Source organism: Rhyacophila brunnea, unplaced genomic scaffold (assembly GCF_057557595.1).
Source record: "Rhyacophila brunnea isolate RB1 unplaced genomic scaffold, BYU_Rbru_1.0 scaffold_12, whole genome shotgun sequence".
Lineage (NCBI taxonomy): Eukaryota > Metazoa > Arthropoda > Insecta > Trichoptera > Rhyacophilidae > Rhyacophila > Rhyacophila brunnea.
This window is the reverse complement of record NW_028232774.1, coordinates 33412562-33433737: the sequence shown is the minus strand read 5'-3', so window position 1 is coordinate 33433737 and position 21176 is coordinate 33412562. Positions and strand designations below refer to the sequence as shown.

Genomic DNA, 21176 nt, shown 5'->3' with positions numbered 1-21176 from the left:
TCAATAGATTATCGGTATAACTCAAAAGTGTATCGACCAATCTTTTTGGTATCGACGGAAATTATAAGTAGGTACCTTCTTTGTGTGCCATAATATCCGTTATCAGACGTCGGCGATGAATTTGGCCATTTGGCCCCTGTCCGTCGCTGCTCTGAATAGGGATGGAGTGCTGAGCTCAAACCAGTCCCTGAGGTTTTTGAGCCAGGACGTTCTTCTTCTACCAGGGCCTCGCTTACCGGAGATCTTCCCTTGAATGATGAGATGTAGAAGGCGATACTTCTCGGGATGCCCCATGATGTGGCCAAAGTATGCCAGTTTCCTGGTTTTTATTGGTTTGACTATTTCTTTGGTCTTTTTCATCCTTGACATCACCTCGACATTTGTAACTTTGTCCTTCCAGCTGATACGAAGCATGCGCCTATACACCCACATTTCAAAAGCTCCAAGTTTTTTGAGAATCGTTTCTGTGCGCGTCCAAGCCTCTACTCCATATAAGAGGACCGAGAAGACGTAGCATCTCACCATTCTAGTTCTGATTCCCAGGTGTATATCATGGCTACATAATACTTTTTTTAGACGAGTAAACGCCACCCTGGCTTTCTCGATTCGGCATCTCAATTCCGTGGTATGGTTCCAGTCATCATCCAGAGTGCAACCCAAGTATATAATGTAATGTGTTCTCTCTAATGGGACTCCATTCACTGCGCACGTTCTGTCATATATATGGGACTTACTTACACTAATGTATTTTGTCTTTTTAATGTTCAGATTGAGACCGTATTTATCACAGGCCTCCGTTACCTTGTTAATGAGAGTTTGTAAGCCTTCTCGACTGTCTGCGATGAGCACTGTGTCATCTGCATACCGCAAGTTATTGACAAGGACTCCATTTACTTTGATCCCTTCTTTTGATCCCAGCAGTGCTTCGTCAAAAATCTTTTCAGAATATATGTTGAAGATCATTGGGGATAGTATGCAGCCTTGTCTCACTCCTCTTTGAATTTCGATGCTTTCTGTCATTTTGTTGCTGACTTTAATGGTGGCTTTCTGTTGCCAGTAAAGGTTTGCAACAAGCCGTAGGTCTTTATCGTCAATTCCCGTGGATTTCAACACGTCAATCATTTTTGAGTGTTTAACTCTATCGAATGCTTTTTCGAAGTCAATGAAACATAACGAAACGTTCAAAAGCTTTAGGATTTCTGCTGGAATTTCATCAGGGCCTGTAGCCTTTCTGGTTTTGGCGTTGTCAATGGCTCTTTCAACTTCTCTTTTCAGTATGGGAGGTCCAGTTGCGGCAACTTTCACCCCGTGATCAGTGGGTCGTTCATCGTTGAAGAGTTCTTCTACGTATTGTTTCCACCTGGTTAACTTCTCGTTGATATCAAGGATGATGTTGCCGTCGCCGTCATTTAGACTGTTGGTACCTGTATAACGGCAAATACCTGCCATTTCTTTAACTTTTTTATGTAAGTGAAACATGTCATAGTTCTTGTCATACATTTCTATTTCTGTACATTCTTTGGTGAACCATTCGGCTTTTGCTAGGCGTATATTCTTTCTCAGCTCTCTGTGTAGTTCTTTGTATTTAGTATCATTTCTGTTCTTATAACGCCTTCTTACTTCCATAAGATCTAAAATATCATTTGTCATCCAAGTTTGCTTTTTAGCAGGTCGGTCAGATTTTAAAATTTTGATCTTATAATATTATTAGTTATTGTTTTAAATTCAGTCCATTTTTCCTCGATTTCGAGTTCCGGTTGGATTTTTTCGATCTCGTTCTCCAGTGATTCGCTGACTTCTTGTCTTATTTGATTGATTTTTAATTTATCAATGTCAATTCTTGTTGGTTGCTCTGACTTGGATATTTTCTTGAAGCGAATTCATATCTCTGCCAAAAGTAAGTTGTGGTCCGAATTCACATCTGCACCGGGGAAAGTTTTTACGCTTTTTACAGTGTTTTTATATCTTTGCCTTATCATGAAGTAGTCGATTAGATTTCTAATAATATTAAGCTGGGAGTCCGCAGGTGATTTCCATGTCCTTCCAGGCAGTTTGAAAAACGTATTCATTATTGCCAATTCGTTTTCCATGCAGAACTGTATAAGTTCATTGCCTCTTTCGTTCCTGGTACCCAATCCGAAATTCCCGACAATGCATCCGTCTTTGCCATTTCCCACTTTCGCGTTGAGATCCCCCATTACAACCGTTATATCCCCGTTCTTTAGTTGTTTCATCAGATGGCTCAGTTCTTGGTAAACAAATTCAATCATCTCCTCCTCACAGCCTGCAGTAGGTGCGTAAACTTGTATAATATTCATATTGATTGGATCACCTTGTATTTGCAATAAAGCTATACGGTCTGAGATCGGCGTGAAATCAAGAACAGATCTAGCCACTTCTTTACTAACTATCATTCCCACACCATTTCGATGGTGTGGACCGTCTTCTCCGGCATAGAATACGGTATGGTCATCTATGGTGCATTTGCCCAACTTTGGCCATCGCATTTCGCTAATTCTGAGTATGGGGATATTAAGTCTTTTCATTTCTTTAATCGTATTATGAATTTTTCCTGGTTGGAACATGCTTCTGACGTTCCAGGTTCCAATTTTTAAAGAAGATTTCCTATTGAATTTTAGTGTAGCCGACCGGAAGATTCTTCGCACCCCTGCCCCATTTACGGGGCGCCCATACACGGGGCCGTTGTATTTATCAGCCATATTCATTTTCCTGGGAAAAATACTCCAGTGGTTTTCCCGTGCCTTCTGTAGGAATATTTATCGACTTTCCAGTCTAGATCCGCCGTATTTTGTTTTCTTTAACAGGGTCACCTCGTCAGTGGCGCACACAGGGGGGGGGGGGCAAGGGGCCCTGGCACCCCCCAAAAATGAAAATTATCAGAATGATTTTAAACATTGAAATTGAAAGCCAATAAACTATACCTTTGGGCTTAGACAAATAAAGACACGGCAAAAAAATGATTTGTAATAATTCTCCAGCACCCTTTTTAGAAAAATTTCTTAGATTTTAATTTCTAACACAAAAATTTCGAAACACTAATGTCAGGTTTTTTAGCAATACAATCCATAATGGAACTGTCAAAAAATTCTCGGTGTCCATCCGAATTCCGGAGTGGTGTAAGTCATGGCTGGGGAGGGCTGACAGAGCTCTAGCCTGGGGGCCCGGCGTGTCGGGTTGACCAGATAAGTGAGATAAACACACATCATAAATTAGCTTTAATAGTAAAAAAAGTTATTAAAAGGTATTACTTATATAATTGTGCAATATATTTTTTGATTATTATGTGTCGATACTCGACAGCTCCATTATTAAAGTAGATGTATTAAAAATCGCCAATAATTCATTGTACCCTTAATTTGAACTGAAACACAATTTGAAGAACGTGAATGTAGCGTTTCACACTGCCTTTAATCTTAGCGATAGGTAGGGGGCCCGCCAAATATCGTAGCCTGAGTGCCCGTTTCAGGATGTGGGGATCATGGTGTAGGTTCAACGAGTGCAATAGACAAAATACCGATAAACGAGAAATTAGGCTGTGAAGAAGACAAAGATCCTATGGGACTAATTCACATTCTCCTCCTTGGCCCCCTCCCAATATTAAATCGTGGGTGCGCCACTGCACCTCGTGAAGGATGTGGTAACTGTGCCACACGCGGACGGTCTTGAAAAGGGATAGGCTAAGGATCTAAAGGAATTTAGATCTATATTCGCATCACCTTTTCCTGAAGAGTAGTGAGGACCAGTAACTAATTGATTAGTAAAGGTGCTACCCCTCCTACTCTACTTAACCCCTACCTACGTAACTATAAATCTATATAAAACTATAAACAAACGTAGGTAATCAAAAAGAAATAAGGTGAATCGGGGTAAGTGCAAAGAGATTGGACTCCTCCCCAGAGGTAGGGTAATAAGTTATAAGTTATCATTTAAATATGATGGTTACTTAAACCCTGACGGCTAAAATTATTAAACATGGAACATGCTTTGCCCACTGATTCTCTGAATGCTGGTTGTCCAAATTCGAAGAAACATAAAATTAACTGCGGGGCGCGGGTCACACGTCATTCCCAAAGCACCGTTTGCGGCCCACTGAAGCCACTCCGGCCCGCGCCACGCTACTTTCGTGACTTTATTTTTTTGTTTTCGTTACCGCTGCTTTTGCGATGTTTTCGTAACGACTCTGCCCGGGTGGTCAAGACAAAAGCATGTTCCATGCTAAAAACCGCAAGCCGTAGAATATGTTCGCAAAAAAGTTTCCGATCCTTTTGTAATCAATTGGTACTATCACTTGTCTTATTAAACAGTACAATCATCAACCTGAATTTAAATTGTCCAGAAAGTATATAATATAATGTTGACTGTCAACTTGACATAACAAGTTTTTCCCATAATCCTGCAAAAAGTAAACTCGTTAGTGTCATCCGGTTTCCGTCAAATACCTACATAATTATAAAAAAATCGTCGTTTTTGCTTCGGGACATATTTAGCGCTTCATACATAAGTATGACATACTTACCCCCAAAAAAAGGTTTTAGTCCATTTTTGTTGAAATTCTATACTGTAGTTTTAATTCAAGACTCAATATCCATTAAATGAAATATTACCTTTCTATGCATGTAATACGTTATGGTTTTGAAGTACTTTTGGAATAAATATGAATTTAGTTACACTTACCCCAATATTGGGGTAAGTGTAACAAACTGACTAGTGATCAAAAAATATTAAAATGTCGTATTATAGTAAGATATACAGTGGGTTCCTCCTGTACATATTAATTGTAATGCTTTTGTAGATCCTAAGGTAAAGTTTTCAACTGTTTAAAATACACCTATTCATCATGAACCAGGTTGAAATTCATCTCATTGAATTATAATGTCACACTTACCCCGACTCACCTTAATCTATAATGATGACAGGTTATAATTTATTATTATTTAGATTGAGCATAGGTAGGTACCTACCTACCTAAATGGTATTTTGTGTGTCTTAAAAAATATAATATTGTCTAAGACTATAGATACATCTAAAAGCCACCTTGCATTGCTAAATGGGGGCTGTGCGTTTGGTTTGTGGGCGAGTGAACGTATGCGTATGGTATACAAATCGCACCGTGAGTGTAAAACCAAGGCATCTGCAAAAGACATTATTTTATTATTTTGGATATATTATGGTTTGAAGTCTTCGTTTTGTTAGGAGAAATAGAGTTTCTAAAAAAAAACCATAATATTTGGTTTCTATCTACATTCTATTGCATGTTCTTTCAGTTACTTCATTTTTACAATATCAAGTTCACGACTTTTGCAGTTGTTTTGCATTTCATCTCGAAATTGAAAAATTTATAGATGCCTTGGTTTTACACTCATGGTGCAGAATGTTTGAGACCATACTATAGATCATTTCGCTAGTGCTCTCCCAAAGTGTTCGCACTAGACGCTCAGAATTAAAATATAATTTTCTATTTTTTTACATTGTATAGTATTTTTAAGCGTTCAAAATGCAAACATTAGGTAAAGATATCCATAATTTAAGTTATTTTAAAAAAACACTAGGTCAATTGATATTAAAATATATAATAATATACAAATAAATTATCACGAATATGTATCAACTTACCTATGAAACGTAATACCATCTTCTTGCTTGTCAGTATGGCTACCACATTTTAATATAACACACACGACCATCTTTTCTACTGAATTAACTAAAAATATTTACCACTAACTTTATATTTAACACAAAAATAGCAATTTTAGCAACACGCGCTTGCGGTTTATCGATACTTAGCTATGAGACAAACTAAGATTTCGCGGCGACACCATAGCAAGATATCTTACAAATCTGTAAACCTTTTATCTTACTCTAGCGCGTGTCGCAGAGATTATAAAGATGCCAAATACTTTCTCACTCGCACTTATGCATCGTTTTTGTTCAGGCCTTGAATATTGTCTATCCATATTCTGTTATCTTTAATCAAATTTATTAATATGGGGCTATTAAAATGATAATTTCTACAGTAATATCATACTTTATTAATTGACAGAACTGAAATATCGATTTGCTTCGGGAATTTCCTCCCTTTTCTACGTGACTACACGTCAAAACTAAGTTTACTTATATTTTTGAAACGTTAGTTTAGTTTATGTGAAAACTTTTTTCTAGATGTTTGAATGTTTTTTGTGAATTTTGATGCAATGTCCGATTAATTCCCACTCAAATTTTATTATCAATACATTTTTTTAGACAGCTGCGCTTTTATAAAAGCAGCCGTTTCTTAAGATAACGTAAAGTAGATGTGAAATTAATTTCAGAGAAAGCTACTGACAAACTATTGCACATTATCTGTTAATGTTTGAATCATAATAATTTATTATAGACAAAATTATTACATTATGACATTGCAATCTTGCCTAAATTTTAATTGCATGTTCAATAATACGTGATACGTATTGCATAATTTGTTCAATAATGCGTTTTAATTTCTCATGTAAGACGAAAATTTATGGATTCATGGATTTAATATAAGTCCTTATAAAATACCAAGCAGGTTTCCCACCGAGACAACCATATTGTATGGACCATTAGTGGTGGCTTCAATGTTTTCTCCAGCAGACCTATGAGCTGAACATACCATTGAATTATTGGCCTACTGCTATGTGAATTATATGAATTATGTGAAGACTTTCGACAGTTTTCGCTCAAGAGGATTCTGGATACATACAGGATTCCTCATAAGATTATAGCCATAATAGTTATTATATTCCTACACGAGAACAGTAAATGTTGTGTGAAAATTGATGACATTGACACAGAATGGTTCAGGGTTACAATCATAGTCAGATAGAATTCGTGGCATTACTCATTTGCATCTTGTTTTTTTCGCTATAATAGCGCCTGTACACATGTGTGGAATTACTGTCGGCAATTGTGCTTATTTTAAACTGTCATGACAATAACTGTTTACACGAAAAAGTACTGACTGTCTCTCCAATCTCATTCTTCAAGTGTAAGGGAGACGCGAGGTTGTCATTTTATACTACTATCTGACACTATATTTTACACCCACGGTGGCCGCGCGGCTTAAGCGTTGGACTATCACGCCGTGGGTCTCAGGTTCGAATCCTGGGTCTGGCAAATACACATATTGTTTTTCAATTTCTGTGTGACTCAGGGTATGGACCTAATAGGTTGAGCAAGCGGCTGACATCCATTCCTTGTAAAAAACAAAATCTGTTAATACAAACCTCTACTCTCTGGAGGTCCATATGATCCTATTAGGATCGGACATGGTCGAAAAAAAAAAATCTGACAGATTGTATTGAAAATCAGAGCTCAAAATGAGTAGTTCGTTTTTTTACCGGCATGTTCTCTATCGCTATCTCGCTCTCTATCGCTCTACTGCCCAGGCGCAGATCGAAAATAATCTTACTTGCGCGCAATAAATCATCACAATTTGGAATCTTCCAATCTTGTTTGATTTATACACGCAATCTTGCCAACTGCAGGATAATACATATTTCCCCATACATTTTCTTACTGTGCACAGTACATCCATGCACATGTAAACGGGTTATTATGCTATTTATTTATGTGCACAAGAAGTTGGCAGAGGTAATTTGCATAATATTGTTGTCTATAAGTAGTTGGTATCACTGACAGTGTTTATATAATTTCTGTCCTATCGGCAGGTCGCGCATGGGGCTCGCTCAACTCCTCTGCTATTTTCTTGTTATACGCCATCAAACCATAAAATATTATTTAGAGTGTGGCACATAATAATAATATTAATAATGTTGCACTGTGTTCGATATTATATTATTATCTAATTAAGTTGGTATAGTAGATTCTCACTCATCTGGCACTATATAAAACCTGACGGTACTTACAGAATTATTGGAATGTACTCGTAACTAGAAAAGTGTAAAGTAAGTACCATATCGGTACATATTTGTGTTTTTCTTTGATACATCTCCATAGCATATTTTTTAAATCAGTCAAGTTTCAAAATATAACAGTACCATTAAAAATGTTATTGTATCATCTGCCATGCCACCCACCTCGCCACCCACCTCGCCACCCACCTCGCCACCCACCTCGCCACCTGCCTCGCTTAGGCTCAGATAGTGCCGGGTTACTGGACGTACCGGATTAGTGAGATTCATTAATTGTACTAGGATATTAAAGGTTAGGTAAGGTTCATGAAGTAGATAAATCAAACAAAAGGTCACATTTTAATATTGATTATATTTCGTTTTGGCACGATAGACAATTAATGAGCCTTCAAATATTACAGTAATAATTCCTATTATTTTTTAACATCATAGTTTCCTACCACATTATCAGGTCAAAGGAATAATAAAACATTCACATAATAATATACTACTGCCACATTTCTTAAAGATAAATATATTCGAGTCATAAAATAATAATAAAAATCAGGCTGACATTCAACTAAAATAATATATGACACACGTTTAATAGAAAATGTTGAATTTTCTATAAAATGGCATGTAATCTTATAGCTTCTAGTTATTATTATAATTTTAAGGTTGTCAAAAGGATTTTGCTAACACAGAGATGTCTAAGGTATAGTTTTCATTACAATACTAAGAATAATGTTTCGATTATGGAATATTTCTTAGCATAATGCGTCTATACACTTTACATAATTAGTAATTTATTAATGATTTTCTTTCATAACCAATTCCAGACATATTTTTTATCAGATAGATTTTAATCGTACAATTTAAATATATCCATAGCTTACGACTATATCCATCGAGACATACTCCACAAATACATACACTTAATCGAAAAAATATATATATTTGAGTTGCAGACCTAATTATACATTTTGTATGATTCTTATGTTGTGTCGGTATCTTCCGATTAATTGGAATATCCCATCATATAATATTAAATAAATTTTCCTTTATATAGTTATTTCCAAATATAATTATAAATTAATGTTGAATGAATATAATTTTGGAGAAAATGGAATATAGAACCAAACATATTTTTAGAAATATAAATAATATTCACCATTTATTAGTGAATATTAGTTGAAATACATAAATAATCTCACTTGAATTGGTATTATATTGCATTATTTGTATCGGAGAGATAACAACACAACATAGAATTAATACAATCTTCATGTTTTAACTTAATGAAAAACGGATTTATTTACAAAGAAATAAAAAAAGATTAAGAGTGTAGGTATATGTAATATGAATTGAGTTTTAAAAGTTTAAACATTTTTTATCTATGTATAAAATCAGTATATTTTGATTAAATACGGGGTAAGCCAAAAGTTAATTTTTTATCAACAAAACATTACTATGAACTGACCTAAGCGTTTGAAAATTACCAAGAAAATGTGATATTCCTTTAAAATAATTTACTGATTGATGAAAAATATACGTTTAATACATATAAATAATGCGTGTATTTTATTGTTATAAATTAAAATAGCATGTATATTTGGTGAGTACGGGCCTTATAGAATTATAATGCAGAAAAACAAAATTATTAACACTGGCAAATAAAAATCACAATTTCACACAATTTTTCGCTTGTGCCTCGTCACATATTAATATATATTTTTAAGGCCTATTATATTATTATTAATTTAATAACACATTGACAATCTTATGTCAGTCAATAAGTTTATTTAACTCAAGCACATGTTATAAATTATTAAATGAAAACGTTTTATCAGCGTTAAACAGACTAATATAATCTGTAATGTCCACGTTGTTTTATTCAAACTTTATAATCAATGGGATAATAATTATTACATGTTACATTAAATTTAATTTCAATAGATATTAAATTGAAATGATTCTAATTTTTTTTAAAGATGTACAATGTACAATGGATTTATTTCGTAATATTATGACTCTACATTTTTTATTATTTCTATTTCTAAAATTTGTATTTCACAAAATGGCAATACTTTCAATAGTTTAAATCTTACCTCAAATTAAAATTAATATCGTTTTTAATTATGTACATCAACTTAATCTATAAAAATAAATAGTTTAATACTAGTTATAGAAATTATTTAAAAGTGAAAACGTATATTTAAAGCAATTCACAGACCAATGTGAATTTATTTAATAAATACTGGCATCATAGAAAAACTTAATAATTACATTCGAGCTTAAACAATTAAAACAATTTGACAAAAAATATATAATAATAATATGGCCAGCCAAACAAATTTCTTTTATTATTTTCTATTTATATTGAAATAATTTTAATTTTTTTTACAAAAAATACATATATACTGATCAAATTTACGAAATAATTATTACACTCAAAAATATAAATTAATAATAATGATTCGTAAATAAATTGTTACAATTTGTTATTAAAATAGCGCCTATACACTTACATGGATTTACTTGCACCAATAGTGAGTATTTTAAACTATCGCAATAATAACTGTTTACACGTAAAAGTACTGACTGTTTTGCCAATCTCATTCTTCAAAAGTAAGTGAGATGCGATGTTGTCATTGTATGGTACTATTTGACAGGTCATGAAAATTGGTAAACCTCAAGATCAGTCTCTGCGCGGTGTAGTTAGTTTTTTTATCGGTAGGTTCACCACTGTTGTTCTACTGCACAGGCGCAGATATCGCACAGTTCAAAGAAACTTCTGAACCTTGTTGAACCATGCATGCAATCTTGCAATTTGCACGATAATATGTGTTTACATGTGCATATTTTTGTTATGGCCGCGATAATACGTACTGTAGTAAATCCATGCACGTGTAAACTGGGTAAAATACCACATTTTGTGCAGACAGAAAACAATTATATTACAATAAAAAATAAGTAACAGTTTGAAATCGATCTGATTTTAGATTATAAAAGAAGTTTTTTTTTTATTCTAATGGCCAATAATGAAAAAAATATAATACATATTTACAAGTACGAAAAGAGTAAAATGAACCAATGAAAATAATGTTATATAAATAGGTACAATAATAATATGTCGCGGAATCAAAAAACATTTCCAACAAAGACAATATAAAACATAATAAAACTCAACTTCTCTATGGTATTTATATTTTAAATTGCACTTTTTAAAGCATTCATTATTCATTACTCTTTACTCTAATGAATGTGTATATGTAATTATCAAATTAAATGTTGTGTAATATTGGATACAGATAATCTTTAATTAAGTATTTATTAAATAGGTACATTACGAACCCAACTTTCGATATTGTATATATTATAACTTAAGTAGATTATTCTCTTGTACAACGGGTTGCAGAAAAAATAACTTATTTACAATATAATAATAATGTAATGCTAACATTTAATATTTACATGCTTCGATTCGAGAATAATGTTATGTAACATTACGATCACCTATTAGATAAACACGAATTCGTATTGAATCTATAATGTCTATATTTAAAATTACGAAAAAAAGATGACAACCAGTCAACGGGGAAATTATGATATTTATGTATTCATAATATTATTATGTGCCTACTAAAAATTTATTGTACCTATTTGACAGTAATAATTAATATTTATAATTATTAAGTAAGTTTCAACTTAAGTCAGGTAATAATACTTAACATTTATGACAACAGCTCTACGATTTAGTAATAATATGTAATAATGATTAAGTCAAGATAAAAACTTCTCTTTAATGCCTTAAGTTATATTATTTCTATTCCGTTTTATTTTACAATTAAAAAAGTATTTGAAATCATAAAATTTTCTGACACGTTTTGTGCATCTAATAGTAATGTATAGTCACGGTTACGCACCCATATACTACCCAAAACAATCCATTTTTATTATATGAGACATAGCATATGAGGCAGTTTTCATCAGAAAATACTAATATGTTAGAAAGAATTTTTCACATATAAAAAGTCTTTTTAAATTCTAACTACATTTAGGGAGCTTCGAGCCTCCATATACCTAAAGTAGCCACTGTACGTTTTTTAGTCATTCAGAAATACATCATTACTGTCCGACAAGAAGAAATCGGCGATAAAAGGAAGTCTCTGTAGTCGCATATAGAAAACTTCTCAGTAACGTATCTGTCATGGCGGCAACGCGTGCTAGAGGAGTGTTTAAATAATGTATCAGCTCACCTTTTAGATGCGACTCTTTTTCTTCTTCGCAATAAACTAAAAGTTTACTAATAATATTTCTAACATCACTCCTTAGATATATTTTTATTATAAAAAGCTTCAAATTACGTAAATTGATAGATCCGTACACCACGGGAACATAAAATGAAATGATAAATTCGGATGTGTTCCTCATTTGAAAACAGAAGTGCGATTAGCTGCACTGGAGTGGATTGTTAGTTCACAGTATTAACACGTGGACAAGAAGTTCTTCGACAATAGATACATTCATTTATGACAAAAATTACAAATGAAATTGGCAATATTTCTAAAGCATTCGTCATAACAATAAATGGATGCATAATTATGAGATTTAGAACCATGACTGTACACACCAAAGAATTATTTTCATGTAGTTACCTACGTAAAGAAAAAAAGGAATGGATTTCTTTAATCCCATCAATGAAAAAGTATTTATAAACCCGTTATTCGTGTTGAATTTTCCTAGATAATATAATGAATGTTTCTAAATGTTTCAAAACCGTTACAGGCGCTTATCTTTAATATTATGTTTATAATAATTTATGACTGGTTTTGTGAAAACGATTTCTTTTGCTGGGTAAAAATATTGAAGGTACAAGACGTTTACGAAAAGAAAAATAAATGTAACATTCTAGACTTAAAACGACTATCAAGGTACTTTTAAGATCTGATTTGAATTTATATTAAAACAGAATCACAACCACTTAATAATAAGTAACAATAGTATGTGTGACAATAAATACTAATGAGTATTTTTATAAACGTCAATGGAAAAAAATATGGCATAATGATCTAATCGTAGTGATATTAATTTATAGTATTAATGTGTATGTTCTACTTACTAATTAAAATGATTATTTACATATTTTGACATAACCGTTCTTAAGAAAATTTAAGTATTTACATTATCTACCAGCTAGCTGGTAATAATCTTAAGAAACATTAAAAATTTTCTCTTTTTTTTTAATTATTTCTTTAGAAAATTAAATAAGAAATTCTGGTAAGTAGTTTTACATTTAATATTTCAAATTTTATTGTGATGTTATTTACCTACTGTATTAAAATCAGTGATATTGTAAAATTAAAATATGTTGCTATTATTATTTAATTTAATTTTTGATTTGAGAAACGGCTTATTAATAAGTTATTGTGATATTCTAAAGCTTACGTAGCATGTCTTACTAAGTGTTAGTAAAACTATTGGGTAGTAATTAACTGGTGTATTTACTATGAAAGCATTCAAAAGTGTACCTAATTGCTTTTTTTAACAATTTCGTTGCATGTCTTTATCAATGATTAAAGGAAATAAGAAGATATGAAAGAATTTGTACCTAATTTCAACTCGGGTAAGTTAGAAAAATGGTTTTCCATCTTTTTAGACAGTGTATTAGTTTTATTTATTATTAAGTTTATAATTAACATTTTTAAATCAATTGTGGTTTATTAACCAAACTTGTGATGATTACCAAATGAAAGTGGGCCATTTTTGTTAAACAAATACAATTTTACAGTATGAAAGCAGGCATTATAAACAAAATAGGTACTGCAAGGTAACTAAAAACTGAGGCCGTTAGTTTCAAAGTTGGTACCCTTCATTACGTCATTTTGAATTGTAGAAAATGGTCAATCACATTTAGAACTTGCAAATAGAATACTTTCTTTATGCAAAAATATTAATAAATACCTAAAACAGCGAATAGCAAAATAAGCAATGTCTTTAATGTCATTAAAATTAATAAAAAATGTTTAGACTAATGAATGCACATTACATTGCAATCAGATTCTGGTTTAATTTTAATTGACTAACTTAAATGAAGGTTACCGACTTTGAAATTAATAGCCTTAATTAAATTGTCCCTAACCGTCTTATTATTTACCTTAATCGTTGTTTACTTATGCTGTACAATAATAAATTGAAAAATTTTATTATTTCTCAAAGTAAGCTGTGTATAACTTTAAACCTTCACGATAGTTATACCTTTTCCTATATCTGGTGACAAGCCAAATAGCTAAATTTCTTTTGAAGATTTACATTATTACACAATCAATAACTGCTTCAAAGGGTAGCGTCATAGGCTGTCAGGGTTCCACGTCGTCTTACCATGGCTCGGGCCGCGGCGGAATAGACGGCCCGAAGGCTGCGAAAGGTCCGTAAGGGCCGGGAAACGGAAACCAGGCCTGCGGTTTCTCCCGGTAGGCCTCGCCTCAATCGTCCTCGCGACCTGGACTCAAATCGTACGCGGCACCGTTCTCCGGGCTGAACGCCATCACGTCGGGCGGGGATAGACTGTCGGCTGGGTAATAGAAGTGACGATCGCCGCTAGGTCCAGCTCCGTTTATCATTCCGGGAGGAGAAGCCGACGGTCTGCCTGATCCTGACGTACCGGGAGATGCTAATTCTGCACCGGGGGACAAGAATCCGAGTTCCGGTCCACCATCCCTACACCACAGCTGTCTCATTTCTTGTCGTCTCGATCTCATCAGGGTCTTGTACTCTGATATCCTCATTTTCTTTCCGTCAACGATACAGGTCCTCTTAGGGCGCGGTCTGTATCTGTAGTCGGGGTGCTTCTCCATGTGAAGTTTTGATAGTCTAGATTGTTCTTCGTAGTATGGTTGTTTCTCCGCGTTGGACATGGCTTTCCATCTGGCGCCTAAAATCTTTGAGATATTGGAGTTGTGCATGTCGGGGCAGGCCTTCAGTATCTTCCGCCGTTCGTCTTTCGCCCACACCATGAAGGCGTTCATCGGCCTCTTGATGTGAGGCTTGCTTTCACCGTCTCTCTTCTGCTGCCGCACCATTTTGCCTTTGTCGTTTTCTTCAACTGCTTTGTAGGCGTTGTCGTTGCCCCATACTGAAAGAATAAATAAAACAAATTAAAGATATTTATATAATTTTTGTATATGTTTAGTTTATGGTTGCTACATTATTCATAAAAAAATCGCTATTGGCTGTCATAATTATTGTTAGGTAATTATTATACCCACGATGACCGAGCGGCTTACGCGTTGGCTTATAATATCGTGGATTCAAGGTTTGAATCCTAGGTCTGCCAAAATAAATACGCATATTGTTTTTAATTTGTGTTTGGAGTCAGAGTATGAATTATTGACCTAATAGGTTGAGCAAGTAGTGGCTAACATCCATTTCTCGTAAAAACAAAAATCTGTTAATCCTACAAACTTCTACTCTTTGGAGGCCCGTATAATCCTATTAGGATCGGACATGGTCAAAAGAGAAAGAAAAAATAAGAATTATTCAAAATTATAAAAGAGATTTGACTCAAAACCCTCCCCTTATGTATGGCGCTTGTCTATAACCCATATTCTACACAGAATATCGAAGATATTATATTATTGTGGTGAGTAGTGCTTCTTTGTTCGATATTTTCCCGAGCGAAATGTTGGGCCCGGAAGAAAGTTCGCTTTGGTTTAAATTATTGTCGCACATCTCGAGGCGACATTAAATGCGACGCTCGATTCAAAATAATACGAAATGCGGAAATGATCCTTCAAAGTGGCGGAAGGCGGTTTAGCGGACGTATCCGTAAATTAATATTACACGCGGCTGTCTAATTTATCGCGGCCTACACGGAAAACACAGGACGCGGTTTATTTCCAATACGGACCTGTCCAATTATCCGTGGCACGCGAGCGAATCAATTGCGCAGAGAAACTTTGTGATGAAAATGCCCAACACTTTTAACATAAAATCATTTTTTTGATACTTATGACTGCTGTTCAGTGGCGAAGACTGTCTGTTGAACGGGGGTAAACGATTAAATAAAACGAACGAAAATAACAAAAATTAGGTAACATTTAACTAGATTTAATTTATTCAAGGTTTAAGAAAGCAACATTCTTCATTGAACATACATACACAATTTCGAAGAACTTCAGAAACATAGAAAGTTATCTACACTCTACATACATAATTTTAGAAAAGCTTCGACTGAAATTTTTCTCATTCAGTCCATTTTTCTAAGTGCCTATGTTTATTATAGGTAACTAACTATGTTTTTGAGGTAAATAATATTAGGCATTACACCTCCAGTAGGCAAGGTATATGTGCAGTTAAATTTTCTTATATTATGAAACGAACACATTTATTTTTTATAGATGTTTTGTGTAAAATGTTGACAATCACATGCATTGGAAAATGCGCTTTGTGTCATCAGTGCATCAAAATATTTGTGAATGAAATAGTCATTACACATTAGACACTCACTAATATTAGCTGACGCGAACCTACGTACCCATCCAACATTCAACTGAATGTTAAGTACTGACAGTGGTCTCACACACTATGGGAATATATATGACAAGATTGTAGTCATTTTGTAACGAAAATTATCACTCACATAAATAATATTATGTCTGATAATGAACCCCCTTAGAGAATTTTCCACAGTGGCTTTATTAAAAAGGAAACTACACCAGTAAATTTGGAAAAGTCATTCAATTATGTTCAATAAACTTTAAATTTAAATAATACATTGCATATTATTATTATATAAAGAAAATAAAACATAATTTTAAATGCGTTTGATATCTACTAGGTACTAATCTAATAATTTTTGAATTGGAAAGGATGGGAGAAACTATCTAATACGTCTTCTCAGTAGAGTTTGGCACAAGGCTGACCATATTCGAGCTGTGGAACTGAATTACAAATTATGATGGTAGTGCTAATTATTGATTATTTTCGAATGCAGTGTGGTAACCTGTTCGCAAAAAAATGAAAATTTTTGATTATTTCAATATGCAACAATTATATTTTTTTAGAAACAGTTTACAATATTTCATTCGAAGTATGGGCAATAACTAATACTACCATCGAATCGAAGTATAAGATAGTTCCGTGTCAAGGCCTGACTATAATAATTTTATAGTGGGCCTTGGTTTGGCAATGCGCAACTGGGTAGGTATATTGCTACCAACCTACTTACATACTCATAACTAAAAAAATGCTAATATCTAGACAGCAGGTATTGCAGAATTAATATTATGAAAACGTTTTAAGTGTTTTTCACGTAAAATTTTATAGTCATCTGTAGTTTAGAACCAGAGACAAGAGCTTTTTGTGTGTTTTCCCCAAAAAGTGTTCCGCACGAATTTTCTCATGTGACAATTTTGTTTATTTAATTTTCTATTAACATTTCGTTTCAAAATTACAATTATCGTATTTCCAAACATGATTTAGTGGCATTTAATTAAATTTATTCGCGCAAACAATAAATTTATTATATCTACTCCTCCTGAAAAAAAATCACGTTCTCAAAATCTACTACTTATCAAAGATATAGGTGTAAGTATAATATTCGCTATTTCTGCCTTAATGTGTTGTCTCTTAGCAACGCATGGTCTGCCTACTACTACGAGACGTCACTAATTTTAACATTGTTGAAGGATAGTCGAGTGTTGGTATTATTTAAAAAAAATCTAAAGTTATGAATAATAATATGCATATTTATAGATTTTATGTGGATTTTTAGATGACTGGTTTGGAGGACCCCTTTTACATCGGTTGTGTAATTTGAGTCAAAGAAAATCGCCGCTGACGATTGGCATCACTGATTGTAGGTATTTAAAAAATATGTAAAAAATACTTACTTCCAAACGGTGCAGAATAATCATTCTCTTCTTTCATCGGCGTCGCAGGCTGTTGGGGCTGGACCTCTTGTCTGGGAGGTGGTTGCGTAGGCTGCTGTTGTGGAGGATGTTGCTGTTGCTGAAGAGCATACAGCGCCCTCTGGAAAGGCTCGAACTGCTGATGGTGATGATGCTGCAGATTCTGTTGCAGGTTCTGCTGTTGCTGAAGGTTTATCTGTTGCTGCATGTTCAATTGTGGCTGTTGTTGAAGGTTAATTTGTTGTTGGTTATTCAGTTGTGGTTGCTGGTTGTTTTGTTGTTGTTGGTTGTTAGGTTGGTGTCCAGATCGAGGCTTGCTGAGGTTGAGGGGTGCGTCGGGGTCTTGCCGCGGTGGACTCGGAGGGGGAGGGGATATGCCCCCTACCGCAGCTGATAGTCGTGCCAGTCGGGCGGTCGCTGTGGAGGCCCATCCAGGTACTGGAATCATCTAAAACGCAAACAGAAATAAAACAATTAAAACATAATTTTTTAATTACATAAGATTTTTTTTTCCACAAAGATACAGTACACTCTCAGTAATACGCCGCTCGAATATCCGACAACCTCTATAATCCGACAACTACTATAATAATCCGCCGTTATTTTTACTAGTTTAAAGCACAAAATCAAGCTCTATAATTCACCGGTATTCGATTGTCAAATTCAGTAGTCCGCCGCGTACATGTTTACATCGCAGATGAGAGGGGTTTATTTTGGAAACTTCTCCTTCGTAAATGTACGTTCATCGGGAAGAAAGTAATGTACCAAGGGAGGAAAATACCCAAGGACCGTTATCACAAATTATACCGTGCTCCAATGCAACCGGGACACACAAAATGAAGCTTTTGGTCATAGGGAAAGCCAGAAATCAGGTCATTCAAGAATATCTGTCTCACTGAACATACGGTTGTGTCAAGTTTAGTGATTTACTGTTAAGTATTTAGTAAGTATATTTATAAATATGTATAATTTAGTAAATACGTGATTTTGATTATAAATAAAACCGTAATTTGCTAGTACAAATTTCTCAAAAAACTATTTTTCGAAATATCTGTTTTAATTTTTACCATAATTTATATATATGCACTATAATCCGCCGCATTCACTAATTGGTCACTTGTCTGGTTTTTGGGATGGCGGATTATTGAGAGAGTACTGTACTGTATTGTGACTCCGTATATTGTATTTTATCGAATACAAATTCAAATAATTTCCCGCGAAAATTAAGACCTCACTTGTAATTTTTATTTGTAAATCGAACACTTCGGCAGTGCTGCCAGTACTGATCTTAATAGATACCTAAATGCAGCTGGCGGATAGACGTGAGTTTTCTCGGCTCCGCGATTCCGCCCATTTTGAAACGACCTCTCCATTACGAATTTTATCTTCGCACAGCTATCCTATTGTGTTGCTTTCCATTGTGTTCGGAATATATTCCGCGGGCTATCTCGGCTGGGATTCGCGCACACATCTTTCAGCCATGCTCCGCCCAACCGACAGAACCGAATCAAAAATAAATACCTAAATGCACGAAGAAAATGCGGGAAAGCGTACGTGAAACTATTTTCTTTTGATGGGTCGATTTCGATATTAATACCTCTATACGTTAAAGTTTAGATTTTAGACAATGGAAACCTCGTAAATAATTCCCTAACTAAAATAATTTATTTTTATTTAGTCTTATTCGTCTTTAATTATGGGTGTATTTAAAAAAAAATCTGAGTACAAACTGTAACCTAATTCAGTAGAATTCTATAAGACCCATTTAATATTTAAATACCTAGTAGATATACAAATCAAAAAATAATTCAATATGAAGTAGGTAGAGGAAGGACATATTTCAGGGAACTCAGAAATAATGGGAACTGAAATACCTAACGGGTACATAAGGAGAAGCAGGCAACCGATCTCGAGTAAGGAACAATACGGGATAAATTTTTAAACACATGTCAAGAATACGTCATACGTCAAATAGGTACTGACAACTGCTCTGGGTTTACGCATTGACGGTGTATTACGTCTATAAGGCATGGTTCATTTTCGTGGGACACTCACACATTCAAAACCCTGCGACAAAATTTACTGTATTGGTATATAGCCTGTCGGTATTCTATTTTCCTATTATATGTTCTGTGACATATTCTTTTGGCATTGCGGCCACGACGAAATCAATTTGGAACGGTAGTGTCATTTGAAAGTGATGATAAAACACCTAAATGAGTCGCCTGCACTGCCAGAAAAATCCAACACCATTCTTCTTAGGTTACGATTTGGAATATTTTTTGGAATGTACACAAAACATCACTAAAATTATTTTTATTCTTTTCTATACAACGAAAGTGCCGTTTTGGTTGAGTAAAAATAGCAAACGACTGTTAATTATGTTATTCATATATTTCAAAATATTTAACTTTATAAATAACGGTTTTAAACTTATCAAAGTCAGTTGACCTACGTAAATTAAATATTCGTTATTTTGACACGGCAATATCTCATGAATTAAGTGAGATTTAAGCTTTTTTTTATTCGAGCAGCTTTCAGTTTCATCGCCATCTTAATCCTGCCCTATCAATGGGCTGTTCTTACAGATTATTTATTGCCCCTGATTAAATTGGAGGAGTGAACTGAAAATTGGCGGCAATTTTTGGCACCGTACCATTTTTTGTACAATCGCGCGTAATAGTTTCTGCTACGCGGGTGAAAATCGTGTGGGAAATCCCCGGCCGCTGGGCCAACAATCTTTCACGTGTCGATTTTCTAAAAAGAAATTTTACTCTCACCTAAATTACTTTTGAATGTAAATTTAGACGTCGATAACTGACAAAATGAAACGCAAGAAATTAAACAAACAAACCTATGTAGGGACCGATTTATATTCAGTTATAATTTGGTTTAGAAGAAAAAATCGACGCAGAATGCGGTGGTACAACACGAGTCTTGCTTGATTTCACGTAGATCTAATTGGAACCAAGCAAGAACCACCTAAAGTTTGCGTAAATTTGCTGCAATCACGCATGACACACGCATTATGCACGTGTAATCGTGTGTGTAAATACACCAATATTAAATGAGCGTCAATGCATAAACCAAGAGCAGTTGTCAATATTCGATTTATGACGTAATTTTGATACGTGTTTAAGTTTACCCCGGACTCGAGATCGGTTACCTGCTACTCCTTACCCGTTAGGTATTTCAATTCCCATTATTTCTGAGTTCCCTGACTGAGCACTATACCTACTCCTTACCCGTTAGATATTTTTGAGTTCCCTGGCTGAGCATTAAACAACGAAGGAGTTATGATGTTTTCATTTACCAAAAACGATATTGTGAAATTAAATAGGTGTTTACTTACCAATATGTAAATTATCATTTGAAA

At 34.2% G+C, this 21176-nt stretch overlaps 1 protein-coding gene across 1 annotated transcript; it reads right to left on the bottom strand.

Moving 5' to 3' along the window:
• Positions 1 to 13146: 13146 nt before the first annotated feature.
• Positions 13147 to 18248, bottom strand: Sox102F (transcription factor Sox102F). The gene is made up of 2 exons (XM_085940107.1): positions 17783 to 18248; positions 13147 to 15024 (listed from the first exon to the last, which is right to left on the bottom strand). The coding sequence occupies exons 1-2, from the start codon at positions 18246 to 18248 to the stop codon at positions 14375 to 14377; spliced, it is 1116 nt and encodes a 371-aa protein (XP_085796233.1). The 3' UTR covers positions 13147 to 14374.
• Positions 18249 to 21176: the final 2928 nt, after the last annotated feature.

Excerpts from the sequence above, each read along its gene's own strand:
- Sox102F (XM_085940107.1), bottom strand. The coding sequence starts at position 18,248 with ATGATTCCAGTACCTGGATGGGCCTCCACAGCGACCGCCCGACTGGCA. Across the intron at positions 15,025-17,782 it reads TTATTCTGCACCGTTTGGAA|TATGGGGCAACGACAACGCC; the intron begins GTAAGTATTTTT and ends TTATTCTTTCAG.